This window comes from Vicugna pacos, chromosome 1 (genome assembly GCF_048564905.1).
Source record: "Vicugna pacos chromosome 1, VicPac4, whole genome shotgun sequence".
In the NCBI taxonomy this organism is placed as follows: Eukaryota; Metazoa; Chordata; class Mammalia; order Artiodactyla; family Camelidae; genus Vicugna; species Vicugna pacos.
The window spans coordinates 82,471,434-82,492,154 of record NC_132987.1 but is presented as its reverse complement, the minus strand read 5'-3'; the positions used below and the strand labels follow the sequence as shown (position 1 = coordinate 82,492,154).

The following is a 20,721-nucleotide window of genomic DNA, read 5'->3' as shown; positions in this document are numbered from 1 at the left end:
AAAGTTCCATCCTTACATTGAGAATAGCACCAGGGTCCTGACAATAGACTTGGGTGATTGAACAGAAACTCAGGTATTCATTTAACAAACACTTAGGCGCACATATCCTAGACTGGGCTCTGTGCTGGTTATTGAAGATACAACAGTACGATGAGATGGCAGGGAGTTAAGCAGTGACTGGACCTAAATGGAGATGCTTTCAAGATGTCTGGCTGTGATGGAGAAAAGCCATATTTATTATAGCTTGTATGTGCTTCTTAACCATACAGGATGTGTAAAGGTGTGCTATCATTTTTATTAGGTACAACCATGAAGATTACTGGCACTGGCAGGACCCGCCAGATTATTTAGTGCACTGCCTGTGTGTTGCAATGGCAATCACAAGGAAACTTCGAGCTCTGCCTCTCAGTGGTGAACCCACACCTGAAACACCACATGGCCCCACATCTAAATAGGTGCTCAATCCCAGGCCCCAGCATAGACTCGGTGGTATCATCAGCTGTATGAAGTGAGACCACAAAGAGTCCCACTTCCCTCCTGTTTACTCAGTTTGATTTGAAACTTACACACACCCCACTACCACCCACATGTGTACTCTATCTTTTGCCTGGACTTTGCTCTCCAGGCTGGATCTCTGAACACTGACTCACCTAGCTGGTTTTTCAATCTGTCCTTCCATCTAACTTGAGGCAAAATTCAAGACTCTGATCTGAATTGCATGCCCTGGTGGTGCTTTTCAAAATAATCACCCACATGCTAGCATAATCTAGATCTTGACAGTGTGGACAGAATTGGAAATCCTTAGTCCCTGCAGGCTCGAAATCCCTCAGCCTCCATGATCTGCTTTCTGCTCAGGAGCCAGAAATGACCTTAATCTTAAGCCTAAAAACCAACAGAGCCAAGACTCATAACAGCGGAGGATTCATCAAGGTTGTGCTATTCCTATGTTTCAAGATCATAATCATCATTACATAATAAAGTGACTCATATCACCACCCATCATTTAATAAAATATCTTCCACTAAGGTATACCATTTTAGATCAATATTATCATTAGCCTGTAAGTCTCAACAACAGTAGACCATTTCATATTCCATTTCCAAAAATCTGTTTTCTCACCCAAGAGAAAAGAACAAGTCTGCCTCCTGGTAAGTTCAGACAGTAAACAAGCATAGTGGTTGTGGAAATGGTCTGGAAAGGGAAATGGCCTCAAGGGGAGGAAAAGCATTTGAGACTTACCCGCAGGCCAGGTCATTGCAGGAACTGGCGAAAAAATAGGAAGGAATCATTAAATTTGGGGTGAGTCTTGGAGTAGGTATAATACCTCTCTGTTGCCAAACATGAACTTAGGGAAAAAAGACACTCACCCGCTGACGGTTTCCTCTGCATACGTCAGTTTCTAAGGAAAACAAAGATACAAAAATGACCATGTGAGTTAATGACAGTTATTAAGCAGTAAAAAAACTCACTGCACAGAGAACACTAATGCCCTAACATGGAATCTATGTTATTATTCTTTATGGTGAGACAAATAGTTAAAGGAAGGTACTAATGACGCGAGGTTTGTTTTGTGGCTGACAAGGTCCCAACACTCTCTCTGTGTGCTCCCAAAAGTTCCTGTGCTCTCTCTTAATGGGCACAATTTAAAGAACTTTTCCCACTAATCATTCCAAAAAGGTCTACAAAGTTAAAGATTGGGAGGGTTTCACATTAACCTTCCACGGACTTAGAACCAAAGTGTTTTGTGATTTAACAAATCTACAGAAACTCTCATCATAGAATAATATAATCATGTGGATGAAATAACTATTAAATCTGATTCTCCAGAATTCAAACAAAAAATAAATTATATCAATAATTGGATTATTCCTTTGGGGCATTACAAAGCACATTATCTCCAAGTTTCCTCTAAATTACTGGTTTTATTAAGTAATTTATACTTAATTACTTAATTACAGTGTGGAATTAGAAGACCTAGTTTCAAATCCCTTTTCTTTGCTATGGAGACAAATTCCAAAATCTCTCTGGTGCTGGGACTAAACTTCCTCATCTGTAAAATGGAGAGACTATTAATCTATATAACTCTGAAGATATTTATAAATAACTCATTGCTCTTCTTACTCCACAGACTTTCCTAGAATAATCTCAGCCACTCTTATGATTTCAATTACTACCCCGAGGCTGGTGATTCCTATAGCTATATTTATAACCCAGACTGCTCTTCTTTGCTTCATACCTAAATATCAAGCAATTCACACTTCACAGATGGCTCAAAACAATGCATTAAAAAGCAAACTCATTCTGCCCCTCAGCAGATATGAGCTGCTTCTCTGCCTGAGTTCTCGGCGATAGTCATCTAGCTAGAAACCTTCCCAGGCCATTGCTTCCTCCTATCTCACCCCCATCCAATCCATCAGAGTCCTACTAATTTTTTTTCCTGCTTATAGCCCTCCTACTCCCTTTCTCTATCTCATGGCCTAGTTAGGACCCTCATCCCCTCAGGCCTCAAGTAGTGACTGGTCTCTCTACTTAAGTCTTGTCCCCTCTAATCTATCATATGGTGTATAAAAACCATATAACTGTTTCACAATTCAAAACTGTCCAATCAGCCCCAGTGACTCACCCATCTACAACCTTTCAATGGTTTCCTATCAACTACAGAGTTAAATCCAAACTTGTTCAGTTACTCACCTTCCTAGCCTGATCTCCTGTCAATTTTAGTCTACACTTCTGGCATATTGGCCCATATATACATGTACAACTAATAATAATAAATAAGAAGTACAACATTAAAGAAAGAATAAAGAATTATGGAGTTCAAAGAATTATGGGAGCTAAATCTTCTAGGCTAGGGGTTGATTCCTCACAAAGGAGGTCACATCTGAGATGAGGACATGCAGGACTTGAACAAAAGGAATAAGGATGCTGGGACCTATCACACAGCATGAGCAACCTACTACATGTATCTAAACAGTTTCATGCTCTTGTCACAAATACACGCATGCTACATGAAAAGGGGAGGGTGGGCAAGTAATTTGTCTATAAGCATGCTTATTTATCCTTTGCTAAGAATAAACCAAATGAAAAACAAGGAAGCAAATTCATTAATTAGAATCATACTTATACTTTACCAAACATTTATTCAAAACCCTATATTCTCTATCTTAATGTGAGTCATTGGTACTGCTCTGAATTGATAATGTGCAAAACTCTGGCAAGAATGTTTGCCACAGATTTATATTCTTGGCCTAAATCTTTGCTGAGTATTATTTCCAAATATTTACATTTTTAAATAAGCCTGAGGCTCTTCTTGGGTTAACAATGCTTATTATTATTTGACTCCCTATTTTTTTAATTTAAGTATATTTGACTTATGGCATTGTATTAGTTTCAACTGTAGAACAAAGTGATTCAGTTATACATATATGTGACACCTATACCTGTACATATATATACATTCTTTTTTCTGATTTTTTTCCATTATAGTTTATTCCAAGATACTGAATATAGTTCTCTGTGCTATTCATTAAAACCTTGATATTTATCTATTTTATATATGTTAGTGTGCATCTGTTAAGCCAACACTCCTAATCTGGCAATGCTTATTATAATGGCCAGAGTTAGGCATTAAAAGACTGGCTGCCCTATGGCAGGCAGGCCACTTGACTAGCCTGATTCAACAAAAAAGAGTAATGCAGGGATTTGACAGTTGTTCCTTCTTCCTTTAGGCCTGAGCTGTGTATACATGCTCCTGTGATAGTCCAGCAACTTCTTCCCTTGTTACTACATTTACCTTCATAATTAAGCTTCTATGTTCCACAGACTGACTAAAATGTGTGCCCATTTCAAATATAGTTGTGATTCCATCCTCACACAAATTCATCCAGTAATGATACTCCTCACGTGCAGGAAGTCGATCCCAAAAAGTTCTGAAGGCTTCCCAGACAGCTTCCTGACATACTGAAAAACAAACAGAGAGGTGTTTTTATGGAAAGCACTTTGGGGTTCTCACAATGATCACGGGACTGTTTATTCACATTCCCAAGACATGGCCGCCCACAACGTCTCTTGTGGAGAGGCATGGGAATGACTCTCGGTCAAAGCCCTTCTGTGTGCCCTGTTTAAAGTTTTCAGAGCTGAAGAGAATGTGTACTCCCCACTCCTTCTCCTTGCAAAAAGGAACTGATTCACCTCCTAATAGACTGGGGTTTTTTTCCCCATCTCTAAAAAAAAAAAATCCATGCTTACAGTTTACAAAAGTAGAGCTGATATTGAGTATACTTCAACAGGTAAGTAACTAACCTGTGGTAGGTACATCAATAAGATGGAATTATTATTCAGTGATAAAAAGAAATGAGGTTTCAAGCCATGAAAGGACATGGAGAAGATTTAAATGCATAATGCTAAGCAAAAGAAGCCAATCTGAAAAAGTCACATCACTCTATGGTTCCAACAATATGACATCTGGAAAAAGCAAAACTATGTAAATTATAAAAAGATCAGTGGTTGCCAGGGACTGGGGAGAGAGAAAGATAAAGGAGGTGGAAAGCAATGGATTTTAGGGCAGTGAAACTATTCTGTATGAAACTATTTAATAGTGGGCACATATCATCGTATGTTTGTCAAAACCCATAGAACATAGAACACAATGAGTGAATTTTTGTAAATTATGAGCACTAGTTAAGAATAATGTGTCAATATTGGCTCATTAATTGTAACAAATACACTAACACAAGATGTTATTAAGAGGGATGTGTGTATGGAATAGTGGCAGTATATGTAATTCTCAGGGTTTTCTGCTCTATTTTTCTGTAAACCTAAAACTTCTCCAAAAAAAAACTATTAATTTTTAAAAAGATATGAGAACTAAAAAAAAGAAAGAGAAAAAGGAAAAAGAAAATGATATTCATTAGAAATGTACTACGGTATTAAAATAAAAGCTAATTTAATCTATTTGCTAAGTTATTCCAAAGCACCAAATCCTAAGGAACATTAAACAAGCTGTCTGCATGTTTTGTAGAACACTAAGTATATTGCTATCCTGTAACCATTAAAGTGGGCAGATGCAGGGCACTGCAGGTAACAGACTGGGATGGGAGAGAAGAGGAGGAAGGTGGTGAGGGAGAAAGAAGGATTTAAATGGACAGAGATCAAGGAAATTATTTTTCATCTCAGGAGGACTGAATGCTTATTCAGCACCATATTGAGGTGGAGTCCCTGAACTCAAAGAGTGAGAAGGATCTAAATTCTAGCCCTAGCCTCACTGTGTCCTAGCTTGGTAACTGCAGGTAACTTACTTTACCTAGCCACTCAACACTTCAATGTACTCATCTCTCTCTTTTAAAGAGATGAATAATAACTGCGTTACTTACCTTATCTGTGAAAGCACTTTATAAACTACATAGTGCTACATAAATATCACATGTTATTATTGTATTGGATTCTGGTTGTCCAAAGGTTATCTGATGTAGGTCTCGGCCTAAAAACAACTCTTAAGCTTTAACAGAGAGTGAAATAAATGAGTATTGAAAGTTTCTCTACCAATTGATTTTTCAGGTTATTCTGAACTCTTGGTTGCAAACTTTGTTTCTATTTCAGTGAACTAACTGCATCCTTGCTACTGCTCTTTAGAACTTTTGATCTTCTGTAGCGGAAGAGTTCAGCAGGCACTAACTGAAGCAGAGTTAACCACTTGTATAATCTTTCTTTCTTTCCTTATTCCCCTTAAAACTTTCAAATAAAAGTTTAGTATACACTAGAGGACAATGCAAAGGTGAAAGTCTGGGTTGGTAAAGAACAAAAAGCAAATGTCTATAAGGTCTGGTTATGAAATGAGGCGATTGAAAGAAAGCACTAAAAATATTGTGAGGTCAAATAACCATATATCTATAAGAATAATAAATTTCAAAAACTTCTTCACCATATCCATAAAAACTACTTTGAAATATAACAACTAATACTACAAAGGTCCTAAAAGAAAACACATTAAGAGTATCTACATAACTTGAGGATAGGCAAAGATTTCATAGACAGGATACAGAAAGCAACAAGTGTAAAAGAAAAAAACTGAAATCAAAATTCATCAAAACTAAACACTTCTGCTCAACAATGACAGTATTAATAAAAATGAATAGGCAAGACATACCTCTGACAGAAAATATTTAAATTACATATCTCTGACAAAGAACTGGTTTTTAGAATATTTAAAGAACTTCTACAGCTCCCTAACAAAAAGGCAAACAATCTAATTTTTAAAACATGTAAAAGACTGGAACAGATACTTTACAAAGGAAGAGATACAAATAGTCAATGAATATGTGAAGACGTGCTATCATTCATTCTTTAGAGAAATGCAAATTAAACCATCCACATATGAACCAGAATGGCTAAACTTTTTTACATGGATAATACCAAATTTTGGCAAGAATGTGGAGCAACCACAATCCTCATTTTTGGCAAGAATGTAAAACAGGGCAACCACTTTGGGAAAAGTACTGGTATTTTCTTATATAACCAAATATACACCAAGCCTATGACCCATCAATTCCCTTCCTAGGTACTCCTTCAAGCTAGAAGTAAGCATATAACCACAGAAAGACTTACGTTCAATGCCAGGGCAGCTTCATTCAGGGTAACTTAGAAAAGAAAACAACCCAGGTATCCATCAACAGGAATATAAGCAAACATATGGCCACATAATAGAATCAAAAGGAACAAATTACTAATTCATGCAACAACATGAATGAAACTCAAAAAAGGCTGAGTGAAAGAAGCCTTATATAAAAGAGTTCATACTATTCCATTTATATAAAATCCAAGATAGGTGAAACTAACTTATGGTTTAAAAAAATTAGAAGACTGGTTGCCTGATAGTTGAGGGTAAGAGGGGAGGAGTGTCTTGCAAGGGGAAAAAGGGAACTTTCTGGGGTGGTACTTCACCCAAATTTAAGAGACATATGGGTTACACTAGTGTGTGCATTAGTCAAAACTCACCAAATAGTACACTTAAGATTTATGCATTTCACTCTATGTAAATTTCACCTTTAAAACAGTAAACAAATATTAAGCTCTAGTTAATGATCTTCATGTTCAAGTGTCTAATGGGGAAATGTACTGATGTCTTTAATTTATGAAAATATAACTAAAAAATAGGATGGTTGGATAGACAGATATATGATAAAGCAAATATAAAATGTTAATTGTAGCACCAGGTTGTAAGACTATGGTGTTCACTATACTATTCTTTCAACTACTCTGTATGTTTCAAATTTTTCATAAAGTCTTGGAAAAACTTTGTGTGCGGAAAATGTAGTTGGAGTATACAGAAGTGTAGAAATCACACCAGGTTTCACAGCAGGCCTTCTCTTGGCCTCTGTCATGAACTTACAGAAGAACAGCATAAGCTGTCTCCTCTAAACTACGCGTCCTCATCTCCTAAAAAAACCCCCCGAGAAATCTACTTATAAACTAATAAAATTAATAAACAAGTTCAGCAAGGTTGCAAGATACATGAGCAATATATTAAAAAATCACATATACATATTGCCTAAGCAACCACTAATCTACTTTGTTTCTTAACCAAAACCGTATAAAAAGATGCTCAACATTATTGGTCATTAGAGAAATGCAAATCAAAACCACAAAATACCACTTCACAGCTATTACGATGGTTGTAATTTTTTTAAGAAAATTATAATGCTGGCAAAAATGTGGAGAAATCAGAATCTTCATACACTGCTGGTGGGAATGGTGCAGCTACTTTGGAAAACAATCTGGCAGTCCCTCATATGGTTAAACGTATGACCCAGAAATTCTACTCCTAGTTAAAACAACCAATAGAAATGAAAACAACTCAAATGCCCATCAGCTGGTGAATGGATAAACTAAATGGGTATATCCATACAACAGAATATTATTATTTGGCCACAAAAAAGAATAAACTACTGATACATGCTACAAACTGGATGACCCTTGAAAACATTATGCCAAGTAAATGAAGCCAGTCACAAAAGACCACATACTGTATTATCTCATTTATATGACATATCCAGAATAGGCAATTCTACAGAAAAAGAAAGTAGATTAGTGGTTGCTTAGGCCTGGGGAGAGGGGAAGGGAAAGAAGAGTGACAAGAAAGTGATAGCTAGAGGGTGAGGGGTTTATTTTTGAGTTGCTGAAATGTTCCTAAATTAAGTGTGGTGACTGTTGCTTGTTTCTATGAATATATTAGAAAACCATTGAATTCTATACTTTAATGGGCTAATGGTAAGGTATGTGAATTACACCTCAATGAAACTGTAAAAAAATGCAGTTCCCACCAGAGAGGTAATATAGTTGACTTTTGAATAATACAGGGGTTAGGAGCACTGACCCTCCACACAGTCAATTTATATATAACTTGACAGTCAAATCTCCTTATCCATGATTCTATCTACATCCATAGATTCAACCAACCCTGGATCATATAATACTATAGTACATATTTACTGAAAAAAATCCAAGTATAAGTGGATCCTCACAGCTCAAACCTGTGTTTTTCCAGGGTCCACTACACATCCTTAATTTATCTAATCGTTTTCCAATTCAGAGCTATCTGACAAGAAGGTCCAATTAACTAATGTGGGATAATAGAATTCAGAACACTTATATTCTGATAGAGGAAGAGAACTAGGGGAAGTCTGGAGCACTCATGCAGTTCAGAGAGGGGAAACCTAAATAGGACAGTGCAGGCAATAAAGAGAAGAGCAAAATCAGTATGATTCCAAGGGAAGAGGTACTAAGGAAGGCAAAACTCCACCTTCAGGAGAAACAGACAAATGTCACATACTTCACTATTTGGTCTGTTTGTTCAGAAGTCCTATCCTTGTCAAATAATTTTCATGTACTTAAGTTACTGCTGGAGATAACTAATCTACAAATGCCTCTCTTCTGGCAAAGAAAACTGGCCCTGGAAACCAGTGGAGGTAAATGTGATGACAATATTCTTTAGAAGGAAATGCCAGCATTTAATCTGTCTTTAATCCTGTTACTAGGGCTCAGGCTGTGCATCTTTATCTAGTACATAGAAATCTAGAATGAAGCAAAGTACTTTTCCAGGATAATATAGTTTCCTTTCAGAACTGTGGAGCCCAAAGTCAATTTGGTGCAATAAGGCAAGAAAAAGAAATAAAAGACATACAGGTTGGAAGGTAAGAATTAAAACTCTATCTTTATTTGTAGATGAAGTAATCACCTACGTAGAAAACCCTAAGAAATATATGAAAAAGCAACTAGAACTAATAAGTGAGGTTAACAAAGTTACAGAATAAAAGATCAATATACAAAAATCAGTTTTATGTCTATATACTAGCAAGGAACAATCAGAAACCTAATTTTAAAAAATACTGCTAACAATAGCAAGAAAAAGGTGAAATAAACCTGATAAAAAGATGTGTAAGACCTACACACTAAAAATTATAAAACACTGGTGAGAGAAACTGACAAAGATCTAAATAAATGGAGATACATATCCATAAATCAGAAGACTCAATATTGTTAAGATGATCATTCTTCCCAAATTGATCAGTAGATTCAACACAATCCCAGTCAAAATCCCAGTAGCCTTGTTTGTACAAATTGGAAAGCTGATTATAATATTTCTATGGAAGACAAAGAACCTAGCATAACCAAACAAATTCAAAACAGAAGAAAAAAGTTGAAGAACTTACTTACACTACCTAATTCAAAGACTTATTATAAAGCTTACAGTAATCAAGACAATATGGCATTGGCATAAAAATAGACAAATAGATCAGTGTAAGAAAATGAAGTGTGAAGAAATAGACCCAGCATATACAGAAGACTGATTTTCAACAAAGGTACAAAGGTAAAAAAAAAAGATAATCTTTTTAATAAATGATGCTAGAACAATTGGCTATGCATATGCAAAAAAAATTTAACTTAGATCCATATACACCATATGCAAAAATTAACTAAAGTAAAATTAACTAAGGTAACTATAGACATGAATGTAAACCTAAAAACTATAAAAATTTCCATAGGAAAAAACAGGTGAAAATCTTTGTGACTCTGAGCTAGGCAAATTTAGATCCAACACCAAAAGCAAGCATGATGAAAAGAACCCTAATAAACTGGACTTCATCAAAATTTAAAACTTTTGTTCCCCAAAAGACATTGTTAAGAAAATAAAAAGACAAACAACACATTGGAAGAACATGTATGCAAAACACATATCTGACAAAGAACTTGTATTTGGAATACGTAAAGAACACTTACAACTCAATAATTAGATGAATAGTTATTTTTTAAGTGAGTAAAATATTTGAATAGACTCTTTACCAAAAAAGATATACAAATGGCAAATGAGTACATAAAAGTGCTCAACATCATTAGCCACCAAGAAAATGCAAGTTAAAACCACAATAAGATATCATTTCATATCTACTAGAATGCTTACAGTTAAAAAAGACTGACTATACCAAGTATTGCATAGATGTGGAGAAACTGGAATCACAACATATTGCTGGTGGTACAAATACAATGGAAAACAGTTTGGCAATTTCTTAAAAAGTTAAACATAGGGTTATCATGTGACCCAGCCATTCCACTCCTATTAACCAACAGAAATTAAACCATACATTCACACAAAAACTTGTACACAAATGTTCATGACAGCTTTCTTTGTAATCACCTGTAACTGAAAACCTCAAATATCCCAAAATGCAGTATATCCATAAAATGAAATAATACCCAATAATAAAGAATACAAACTATTGACACACAAAAAAATGGATGGATCTCAGAACAATTAAACCAAGTAAGAGAAGTCAGACAAAAAAGAACACATAGTATGATTACATTCATATGTAAAAGTGTAGAAAATGCAAACAATACATAGTAACAGAAAGTAGATTAGTCATCGCCTCGGTACTGGGGTCAAGGGAAGTGCTGAGGGAAGGAAGGTTACAAAGGCACATGAGAAAATGGAGATAAATGGTAACTTCACTATCTTAATTGTAGTAATAATTTCAAGGATAAACACCTTTGTCAAACTAATCAAATTATATACTTCAAATATGTGCAGTTTATAATCCACCAAAGTATACCTTAATAAAGCTATATTTTAAAAGTCCAACTACAAATATACTTTTAAAGGAAGGTTCTATTAATTACATCCTACTCTAAGCAGACTAAATATGTTTAATTTTACAAATCATTAGATTAAATGCAGTTATTTCTTGCTTAAATGGAGCTATTTTTCAAATTTGTTATTTTAACTAGCAACAGATACCAAATTATCTATGAAAGCAAAACTAGGCAAACCATGAATGAATGAAGTTGATGGAAAGAGCAAAGATCCTTGGTTGGACTCCCTCCAATCTCCAGACAGTTGGTTCTAAGGGCATAAGCCAATTTCTCTTCAAAATCAGGACATATGTGGAAATATTCATTTTTCCCACTTTTCAAAAACATATCAAATAAAATACTTACTCTTTAAACATAACAGTAATAGCTAAATCAACATTGTTAAAATCTTGATGCGCTGTGCCAACCGTTTTAGCTTTATGAGGTCCCTTTCCAATCATCTCATTCATAGGACCTGTATTTTAAAGTCAGTTACTGTAGGAATGCTTTATTTTTCTTTTTGTTGGCTTCTTTTTCAATAGTATCTCTTGAATTTATAAACACAAGGGAGCTCCAGTTGCACAATCGGTTAGCGTGTGGTACTTATTTATAAACACAAGGGCAAAGCAATTAAAAGGCATAATCGTACTCCTTAAATGATTGGTTATTTCCTCTTCATTATTTAACCAGCAGCTATCTAGATATTCTAATCTATTCTAAAATAACATTAAGTAAAAATCCAGGTAGTAGAAATATTTTGATAAACTACAAATTGTCATTCTCATTCCTCTTCAGTTCCTTTATTTTCTTCCCACTCTCCTTGGAATTTGCCACTTCTGGCATATGCTCTATACATAAAAGGCCATGTCAATGGGTTTCCATTTAAAAAGTATAAGAAAAGTTTACTGCTTAGTAAGTTTGATAGCCCCAAAATACAACCAAGAGATATAAATACACTCCAAATATAAATACACTTCTAATATATAGTGTCACTTTTAAAAGTCAAATATATAAATATATGTAATAGCTGACATTAATTTTTTTTATTTTAAAACCACTTGCTTTGGTGAGGGAGAAGGACAGAAAGGACAAGCTGGAGGAAAATAAAGAAGACAGAGTAGCAGCTCAGATTGAGGGTAACTGATTAATAACATTAGTTGAACAGATGCATGAATGAACAAGCCTGATTTCACTATCATTTCATCATCTGTATCGACTTTAGTTTACTAGTATCACATCCATATTATGGCTTTTTAATTTTTTAAATATTTTATTTCTTAGTATATTATTTAATTATTTTTTATTTTGGCGGTGGGGGGAGATAATTAAGTTTATTTTTGGAGGAGGTACTGGAGATTGAACCCAGGACCTTGTGCATGCTAAGCATACACTCTGTCACTTGAGCTATAACCTCCCCCCCATATTATGGCTTTTTATTGGCTCTTGAGCAGCAAAAAGCAAAGTTTGGGAATCCTTCAAACATTTAAGGGACATATTATGATCAATTAAGCAATTCTGGTTAGTAAATATAAGGAAAAGAGAATGAATTAACATAATAAAAAGGTACGCGATCAAGGATAACACTGTTTAATTAGAAATAAAATAAAATCTTAGTTCTGTTGCTTCATGGTCTATTGTGAGAAGTGCCACCATTTTAGATGTAAAAAGTTTTGTGTGCACCAACTTGAGAGTAATCGGCATGAATTTACAGAATGGAGAAACTATAAAATATAGAAACTGATCATATTTTCATGTATGTAAAATAGCTAGTCAAATAGGTAAGTATATCTCAGTAAACATATTTTGTGGGTATATTTAGGAAAATTACCATAATGTAGAAGTTAAGATTATAATTAATTTATCCAGTATCATAAATTAGTATTTTTGAAGTGCTTCAAAGATATAAACCATTTACTCTCTTAAAATAATGTAAATTTTCCTCTGAAGCTATATAAATACCATACTTTTAGCAAGTCCTTTATCCATGGCTGGTAGAAAGATAATATTTGGCTCAGTCTCTGTCCAAAGTATCACAAATTTTGAATTATAATGAGATACAATTGTGTTAGAACTATGTTTGAATTTCACCATGGAGCCCAAGGGTTTGGATGTTTGCTTACCTCGTACTTTAAAATATTTCACATGGTTTGCCACAGCCTCAGTAACACTTTCTTCTGGGCACGTTTTCACACCATTAGGAAACAGAGTAGATCGCCTTCTTCTGAGCAACCACTGTCTCTCAGTTTCCCTGTGATCCAGAGGTTGTTTCTTTTCGGAAGGTAAAGAAGAGTCTGTGGATTCTGAGTCCGTCAGGAGAAAAGAAACTGCACTCTTGGGTTCTTGAATCTCTTCTAAAGGTAAGTATGTTTGCGCTACAGAGTGAAAGCATAAATAAAGCCTCTGATGACAGAAGAAGATACAGTACGAAAGGTAACAAAGAAAAACTGACATCTGTGCCACGTTTAGATTTTGAACTCAATGCTCAAATTATAAACATGTGTGCCTGAGGAGGGGTGGACTGAAGCATTTAATCTTTTCTCCATTTAATTCCTACTCCTTTACTTCAAGACTATTATTTACTGAAATCAAGTATACATACAATTTCAACATATGAAATAAGAGGAAGGAAGGTTTGAAATAGGAATTACTAATGAAGAAGAAAACCAAAATTACTGGAGAGATTATAATTTTTTTAATGGAGGTACTGGGTATTGAACCGACAGGAGAAATTTTAAAAGTTTAAACAAAGCAATATCAAAGACTACTAGAGTAATAGTTGATTAAATTTCTTACAGCAGTGATATCAAATAATGTTATTTTTAGAGAGAATATACTACAGATATAAAGAAAGATAAAATAATGTAGATTTTTAAATACCTGTTAATGATGGAAGGTTTCCTTCTATCAGGACAAATATCAAAATACCCAGATAAATCTTCTCAAAATGAGGAAACATAATCATTTGAGCCAAAATCAGATGAGGAGAGGCCAAAATCCTTAACTGAGTCCCAAAGATTTGAACCTTCAAATAAATTGTTACAGAAAAGGTCTAACATTTAAAAGTTTATGTTTGAGAACTGACAACCATTCCAAAATCATTATAAATTAGCGAAATAAAAATGGTACCCTTTCAAAGTATCTCTCACTTCTTTTCTGAACTGACCAGCATGCTTTGAAAGCAGGAAAGATAAGCTAATTAGGCCAGATGGGAGGAGACAATTTCTTTATTCTAATCTAGCCAGCTAAGCTCTTTACCAACACTCTCCTTGCCTTTAACAAGCAGTCCGTCCACTTAAAAATAATGTTTCACATGTAACTCACTGTTTTACAATTTGTCTCAATCTGCTAGTCATACCTGACAGATTCACATATTCTCTGGGTTCTTCCACAACTATGATTTGCAAGCATAAAAAGCCCAAAATGACTATATCTACATCAGAAATACAGAGCTACATACAAACAAAGTTGTTTCTCTTTGTAAGAAAGCTACTGTCTTGTAAATTTCCCTCTTTAATTAAAAAAAAATTGAACACCTTTCACTAAAACTACTATGTCTCCTTATCTATAAAATAGGATAGCAATAGTAAAGCTAACTCATGATAGAGATGTTGCGAGGATTAAATTTGTTAACACACAGAAAACACTTAGAATAGTATCTAGCACACACTAAGCACACAATATGAATGATAGCTATGTGATAATAACTTTGTTGCTTAATTTGCTATTAAGCATGAGGCCCAGTGTGTTTACCTACACGAGGAACACCTAACCAAGAAAGGATATCGTTTACCGCAATGGGAGACCAGATAAAAATTTTTCACAGTTGTCTGTATCAAATAAACCTAGTAAAAAGCAAATAAAATTGGTCACAATCCCCGTGGGAGCTAGGATTTACTATGAAATAGCAACAAATCTCTATCTTACGTATCTCTGGCAAAGTTCTCTGGTGAAAAAAAATTTTTTTGTAAAGATCTAAAGCACATTCCTCTTCAGAATCTTAAATAGTCCTCACCCTGATTTCTCCAGTCCCCAAAACAGCAAACTCAGTTATCAGAGAAGAGACCACCTGGGTGGGTACAGACCACTCCAACATAAAGAAGCCTCATACACATAGAACAGCCCCATGGCAAAGTTTCCAGCTTTCCATAAGGACAAGTTTAGTTACAAGAGACTACAGAGGGAAGCAAGGGTACATGTTTTCCAAGAGTATTATGTTCTGGTCAAAAAGGCCTTCAGGGTATGCATGTCTACTCATAGTTCTCCCAATCCAGACAGTTCAACAATTAGAGGTCACTTTCATGATAAAAAAAATATTGAATACAACTAACATTTATTCTAGCTCAGTATTCCTCCAAAGAAATAGTATTGAAAGAAGGAAAACCTAAGATAATTTCCTATTAAGAAAGGGCTTAAGCTTGGAGTTAAGCCAAAAGTAATTAAAGTGTAAATGAATAATCTTACGTGACTAAAAAGTAGGTGACGGTGGGAAGATGAGAATAGAACGTAATTTTGAATCAGATTAGAAAGGGCTCTGTATGACAAGTCTAGACCTCTTTTCCCCCTAAAATAAAAAACAAAAAAACAAAAAAGCTGATTTTTAGAGGTATTCAACTTCTAAATCCTAGTTAAGTGATTGGATTATGACTTTAAAAATAAAAAAAAGAGCTGCCACTTTTCTCATCCCAAGTGTTGCAAAACAAAAATAGTGTTATCTTCTCTAAGAGGGCTTTCCCTGTCCACTGACAACCCTCTTATTATCTACCACCTCTCACTAACACAAACACGCACGCACACACAGACACACAGACACACACACACACACACATCCCAGGCTGAACACACTCCTGTGCTCCCAAAGAAATTCTATGACTGTTTTTAACAGGGACTATTAAAACTGTTCATACGTCCACTTCTCCCATCAGACTATAAATGACTTAGGAATAAGAGCTGCCATTCAATTTTTTCTACCTACTACGCTGCCTGCTCGTAGTAGGTGCTCAAAAATGTTCCCTGGACTGACAATCAAATTAACTATATGTCTGCTAAAACAGGAAGAAAAATTAATCTAAGCATCAATTATATGATGGCACTGAGAATAATACAATTTAAAATTTATCTCTATGAATGGCTTACTTTTTTTAAGAAAAAAATTACATCTCAATTTAATGAATTAAAAACATGTTTAATATAAAATGTTGATATTCTCAAAGTATTATTTCCACATTAATTTAGGAAAATGAGTTTTAAACAATCTTCAAAACATGATAAAGGACAGTGGTATCTTTGAAAAACATACAAACAAAAGAAGTTAAGAAGTCACAAGAAAATGTATTATATACTTGTTTTCCCAAAATTAGATATACAAAATAATTAATAGTAATCTAAAAAAGTCCCCTCCCACACACACACAAATTGGGAATGAAATATGTAATTATAACCACCTTTATAAGAAATCTCCAAAGGACAAACATCTTTAACAATATAAAGATGGTGACAGGATTAACAGAAACTTAAGGACACTAGGCTTAACTCACAACTTCAATTCACATAATTTTTAAATAAAATGTTCCGACTTTTAGCCTCATCTTAAATTGCCTTTGCTTCATTGCTTTACATACAAGAGATGCTTTAAACAGAATGTAAATCCAAGAGATGCTTTAAGCAGAACATTAAAATAATATTATTAAAAACCATTTTTCTTGTCTGAGAAAATACAATATAATCATCCTCTCAAAGTATTCCTGACAGCATAAGGAGGCTGTGAAGCGTTTAATCACATGAAATACCACCATCATCACATCAATTCAGAACTGTTACCTGAACATTTAATAAAAACTCTGCTCCACGAGGGTCACAGATCTCTAAAAGTTATGATTTAAAATTTAAAAGCAATGAGAGCAATCTGGCTTTTGCAGATGAATACTGGGTAAGTGGAGCGATAAAATTATATATTTAGCTCTAACAATAAATAAGACTTTGAGGAGTTTTTTAATTAAAGTTATGAAGACACCAATTTTATCTTCTATACTTAAAAGAAACTGTGTACATAGATTCTGGGTATCAGAATAGGATAGGATTCAATTTTTATATAGCTATACCTCAAATAAACTAAGCTGAACTACATATACAGTTTTAAAAACCTATTTTGGATAGCTAAATTCTTTGTGTCCGAATTTCACTCTGAATGAACTAAACTCTCAAATCCCTACACATGACATCAAAAGAAATGGAAAACAAATAACAATTAGAGCGGAGTGACGGTTCCATTTAGCAACTGAGAAAAATAAGCTGCGCTTTGAAAGAGTGCATTTTTATTACCTTCCTAACATCATGTCTTCTCTTACACTATACAGAAGGGATGCCGTAAATGGCATTTTCTGAAGCCTTGATACTAAAATTCTTTTTAAAAAAATACACAGTATTCATACTGCATGCTTGAGTTGCAAAGAACAGAATTACAATATAATGTGACTTGTCAAATTTGACAAGCACTGGGGCTGGCACCAGGGAGGACCTACCTCCCTTCAACTCCCAGTTATGTGGAAGTACAGATCACATAGTTTTCTTATCTACAAAAACATTCCCACATTACATACGCTATTGCATAATCCAAGCATATTTAATCAGAAAAATATCAAATATTTATGAAATTTTAATTTCTAATAAGTTTCTCTATATCACCCCTATTTCCATCCCATCTACGTGATCCCGACAATTCTAATAATATATCTTATATATTTTAAATAATGTACAATGACTTATAAAACTACTACAAGTTATTTTCTTCTCTGTGAGCTGGCTAACACAAATGCTGGTAAGCGGCTTTCCAGTAATCGTATAGAGCATCTGTGTCATGTTTGTACAGATTAACTAGCTATTGCTGCCCTTCTGTTGCTGTAAATGAAGTTTCAAAATGAGCTCTCGAATATCTTCCCGTTTGGTCTTTATTACATGACGAGGAAACCATTTCTCCAAATGAATTGGAAGTTCAAAGTTAACAATAGGATCCTAATGAGAGAAAAGACAATACAATCACTTTAGCATTATAATTCAAATTTGTTTTAATTTCATTTTTGTAAGAGATGAGAAATTGCTAACTTATTAAAGTAACAGCTTTACTGAGATATAATTCACATACCATGCAATTCTCCTACTCAATTGAATGATTTTCAGTATATTCACAGAGTTGTGCAACCATCACCACAATCAACTTCAGAATATTTCATTAAATTGCTAACTTTTGAACATCAAAAATAAATACCATCTGTTTTGCTACAATGCATGTTTAAGTGAATTATGAATTAGTGCAAACAGAACTGATAAACAGAGAATAATGCAGCACAATGCAGAAGTCCAGTTGGTTTGAACACGATTTGTTCCAAAATGTTAATATTTTGAAACTATTAAAGCAAAGAGAAAGCCTTAGCAGTAAATGAAGAGTCTCAGATAAAAAAACAGATAATCCTGCAGAAGTACCATCTTTTAGTGCAAGAAATAGCCAATTAAATGGCTTCAAGAACTGCTACATCTTCCATTGTATTAAGCTGATCAATGAAGTTGCAGGTTGCAACTACAAAGACATTTCTGCCTGTGTTTTAAAAAATCAATAAATAACTGCTGAAGAAGGCTTCCCCTAGATCATGTTCATAAATTTGATGAAACTATTAGAAGCCATATGTAAGACGGACTTATATCTTGAAGAAGAAATTAAGAGTCCCAGGGTACAAAGCTGAAGTGATGGACTGACTGTGACTCTAGGAGCAAATGTGGAGATTTAACTCTGCAAGTATTTTTATTAGAATTAATACTGTTTTTGTTAAGGTCAAGTTACAAAGTTCCACAGGTTTTGAGTGGTCAACCTGAAATCTATTTTCTTCAACCTATGCTGTTACATTAGTGTACAAATATATTTGTACAAATATATTCCCCTTCACCAAGGAATCTTCATTAAACAGTGCTGCAACCTATACTAGAAGTTCTACAGACTGAAGCTACACATAAAGTAGAATTATGTAACAGACTCATAATATGTTATGTAATAAAGCACTTTGGATATCCTAAAAACAAAAGCAAATCTCTTTGGAAAGAGTATTAGAAGACCAGAACTGTCACCGTATAATGAAGTTCCAGTGTAGGAATAAAAAAGGAAGACAACAATAACAATGTAACATGTTGAATGGTTTTTCATAATGTGTACCATCGTCTACTATATATTATCAATCCTCCCCAATTATACAAGAAGTTATAACTGCATACTGTAACCTTTATGCTTTGAAAGCACCTTTAAGGATTCTCCAAACAAGCCTTATACTCATCTCCATAAATAATATTGGTAACGACTGAAGTAATGAGCTAACAGCTCAAAAAGCAAAGGGTGATCCCTTGCTATTTAATATCTCTTTTAAATGTTGCTACAGTTCCTATAGTCTCTGATGAGCTGGAAAATAATACCCATACTTGTCACAGTACTTATGTAGTTTAAGGTTTTCTCAACTTCTTGAATACACAAGTTTTTAGTTTTGAAAATTCTTCTTCAAATATGTATCTGCTTCATTCTGTCTCTCCACCCCACTCCCCAATCCTCCTGGGACTCCAATTACATATAAATTAGACTTTTTGACTGTATCACACTTATCTCTTATGCTCTGTTCTCTTCTTTACATTCTTTTCCCTCTCTGAGCTACAGTGAGATATCTTTAGTCCTCTTTTTAAATTCCCTAATCCTATCTTCTGCTGTATTCAGTTGGCTGTTAAATCCATCCAGTAAGTTCTTAATTTCAGATATATCATTATGCATTTTCAGCCCACTTGATTTTTCTTAACAGATTTCATTTCACACATTTTGTTTATCTTTGACTATTTTCTCTAACATATTAATCATATAATTTTTAAGTTCTTTTTTTGGCTAATCCCAATATCTGGGTTGTATGCAGTTCTATGCCTTTTTTCTCCCTCTGATAACCTGTAACATTTTCCTGCTTCTTTGCTTGCCCAGTAATTTTGTGATTATATGCTGATAATTGTGAATTTAGAACATATTTATATCTTTACATACCTTAAAGAAGCTTTCCACATATTGCAGTAAATACACCCCACAATCACTGCTGTTATCTTGTTTAGGAACTTTAGGGCACAGGTCCACCATGTTTGTTTTGCTGAATTCACGATGAGTTTTTCGTTTAACTTCCCACTCTACCTCTAAATACCTTAAATCATCAAAAAGTAGAGTGACTTCAGTAGAAATTTCTATACTATTATGTAACACTTTCACAAAGATCAAAAAATATTTGCTGCCAAATATGTTGCCTCTGGACACACTGCCAGACTAAACTTTAACAGTACAAATTATAATATGTGAGGCTTCAAAAGTGCTACTTTAAAGAAAAATCACCTGAGTTTCAAAATAAAAGCTAGACTTTTTTCAACAACTGAACTTTCTTAACTCATATACATAACTTATATTACAAAATAATTTAACAAATTATTTTTAAACTTTAGTTGGTAGCTTTTTCCATATCCTACAGTAAATTTTAAAATTACAAACACACATGATAAGAATGTAAGAGTTCTTATTTCTTGTTAAAGCATTACTTTTGG

At 34.3% G+C, this 20,721-nt stretch overlaps 2 protein-coding genes across 12 annotated transcripts in view; both read right to left on the bottom strand.

Annotated features, from left to right (window-relative positions):
- The window catches only part of IMPG2 (interphotoreceptor matrix proteoglycan 2), a 65,037-nt gene extending 50,951 nt beyond the window's left edge, over nucleotides 1–14,086 (bottom strand). The window contains exons 1-4 of the mRNA XM_072966273.1: nucleotides 14,002–14,086; nucleotides 13,245–13,496; nucleotides 3,794–3,960; nucleotides 1,368–1,399 (exon numbers count right to left, since the gene is read on the bottom strand). Of these exons, the coding sequence (XP_072822374.1) occupies nucleotides 1,368–1,399; nucleotides 3,794–3,960; nucleotides 13,245–13,496; nucleotides 14,002–14,086 (536 nt within the window). The remainder of the gene's footprint in view (nucleotides 1–1,367; nucleotides 1,400–3,793; nucleotides 3,961–13,244; nucleotides 13,497–14,001) is intronic.
- A 2,199-nt stretch (nucleotides 14,087–16,285) lies between these two features.
- SENP7 (SUMO specific peptidase 7) overlaps nucleotides 16,286–20,721 on the bottom strand; it is a 113,095-nt gene continuing 108,659 nt past the window's right edge. For all 11 annotated transcript variants that reach the window (XM_072966026.1, XM_072966031.1, XM_072966078.1 and 8 more), the window contains 2 exons: nucleotides 20,180–20,330; nucleotides 16,286–18,132 (listed from right to left, as the gene is read on the bottom strand). In XM_072966026.1, coding sequence (XP_072822127.1) covers nucleotides 17,995–18,132; nucleotides 20,180–20,330 — 289 coding nt within the window. In that variant the 3' untranslated portion in view covers nucleotides 16,286–17,994. The remainder of the gene's footprint in view (nucleotides 18,133–20,179; nucleotides 20,331–20,721) is intronic.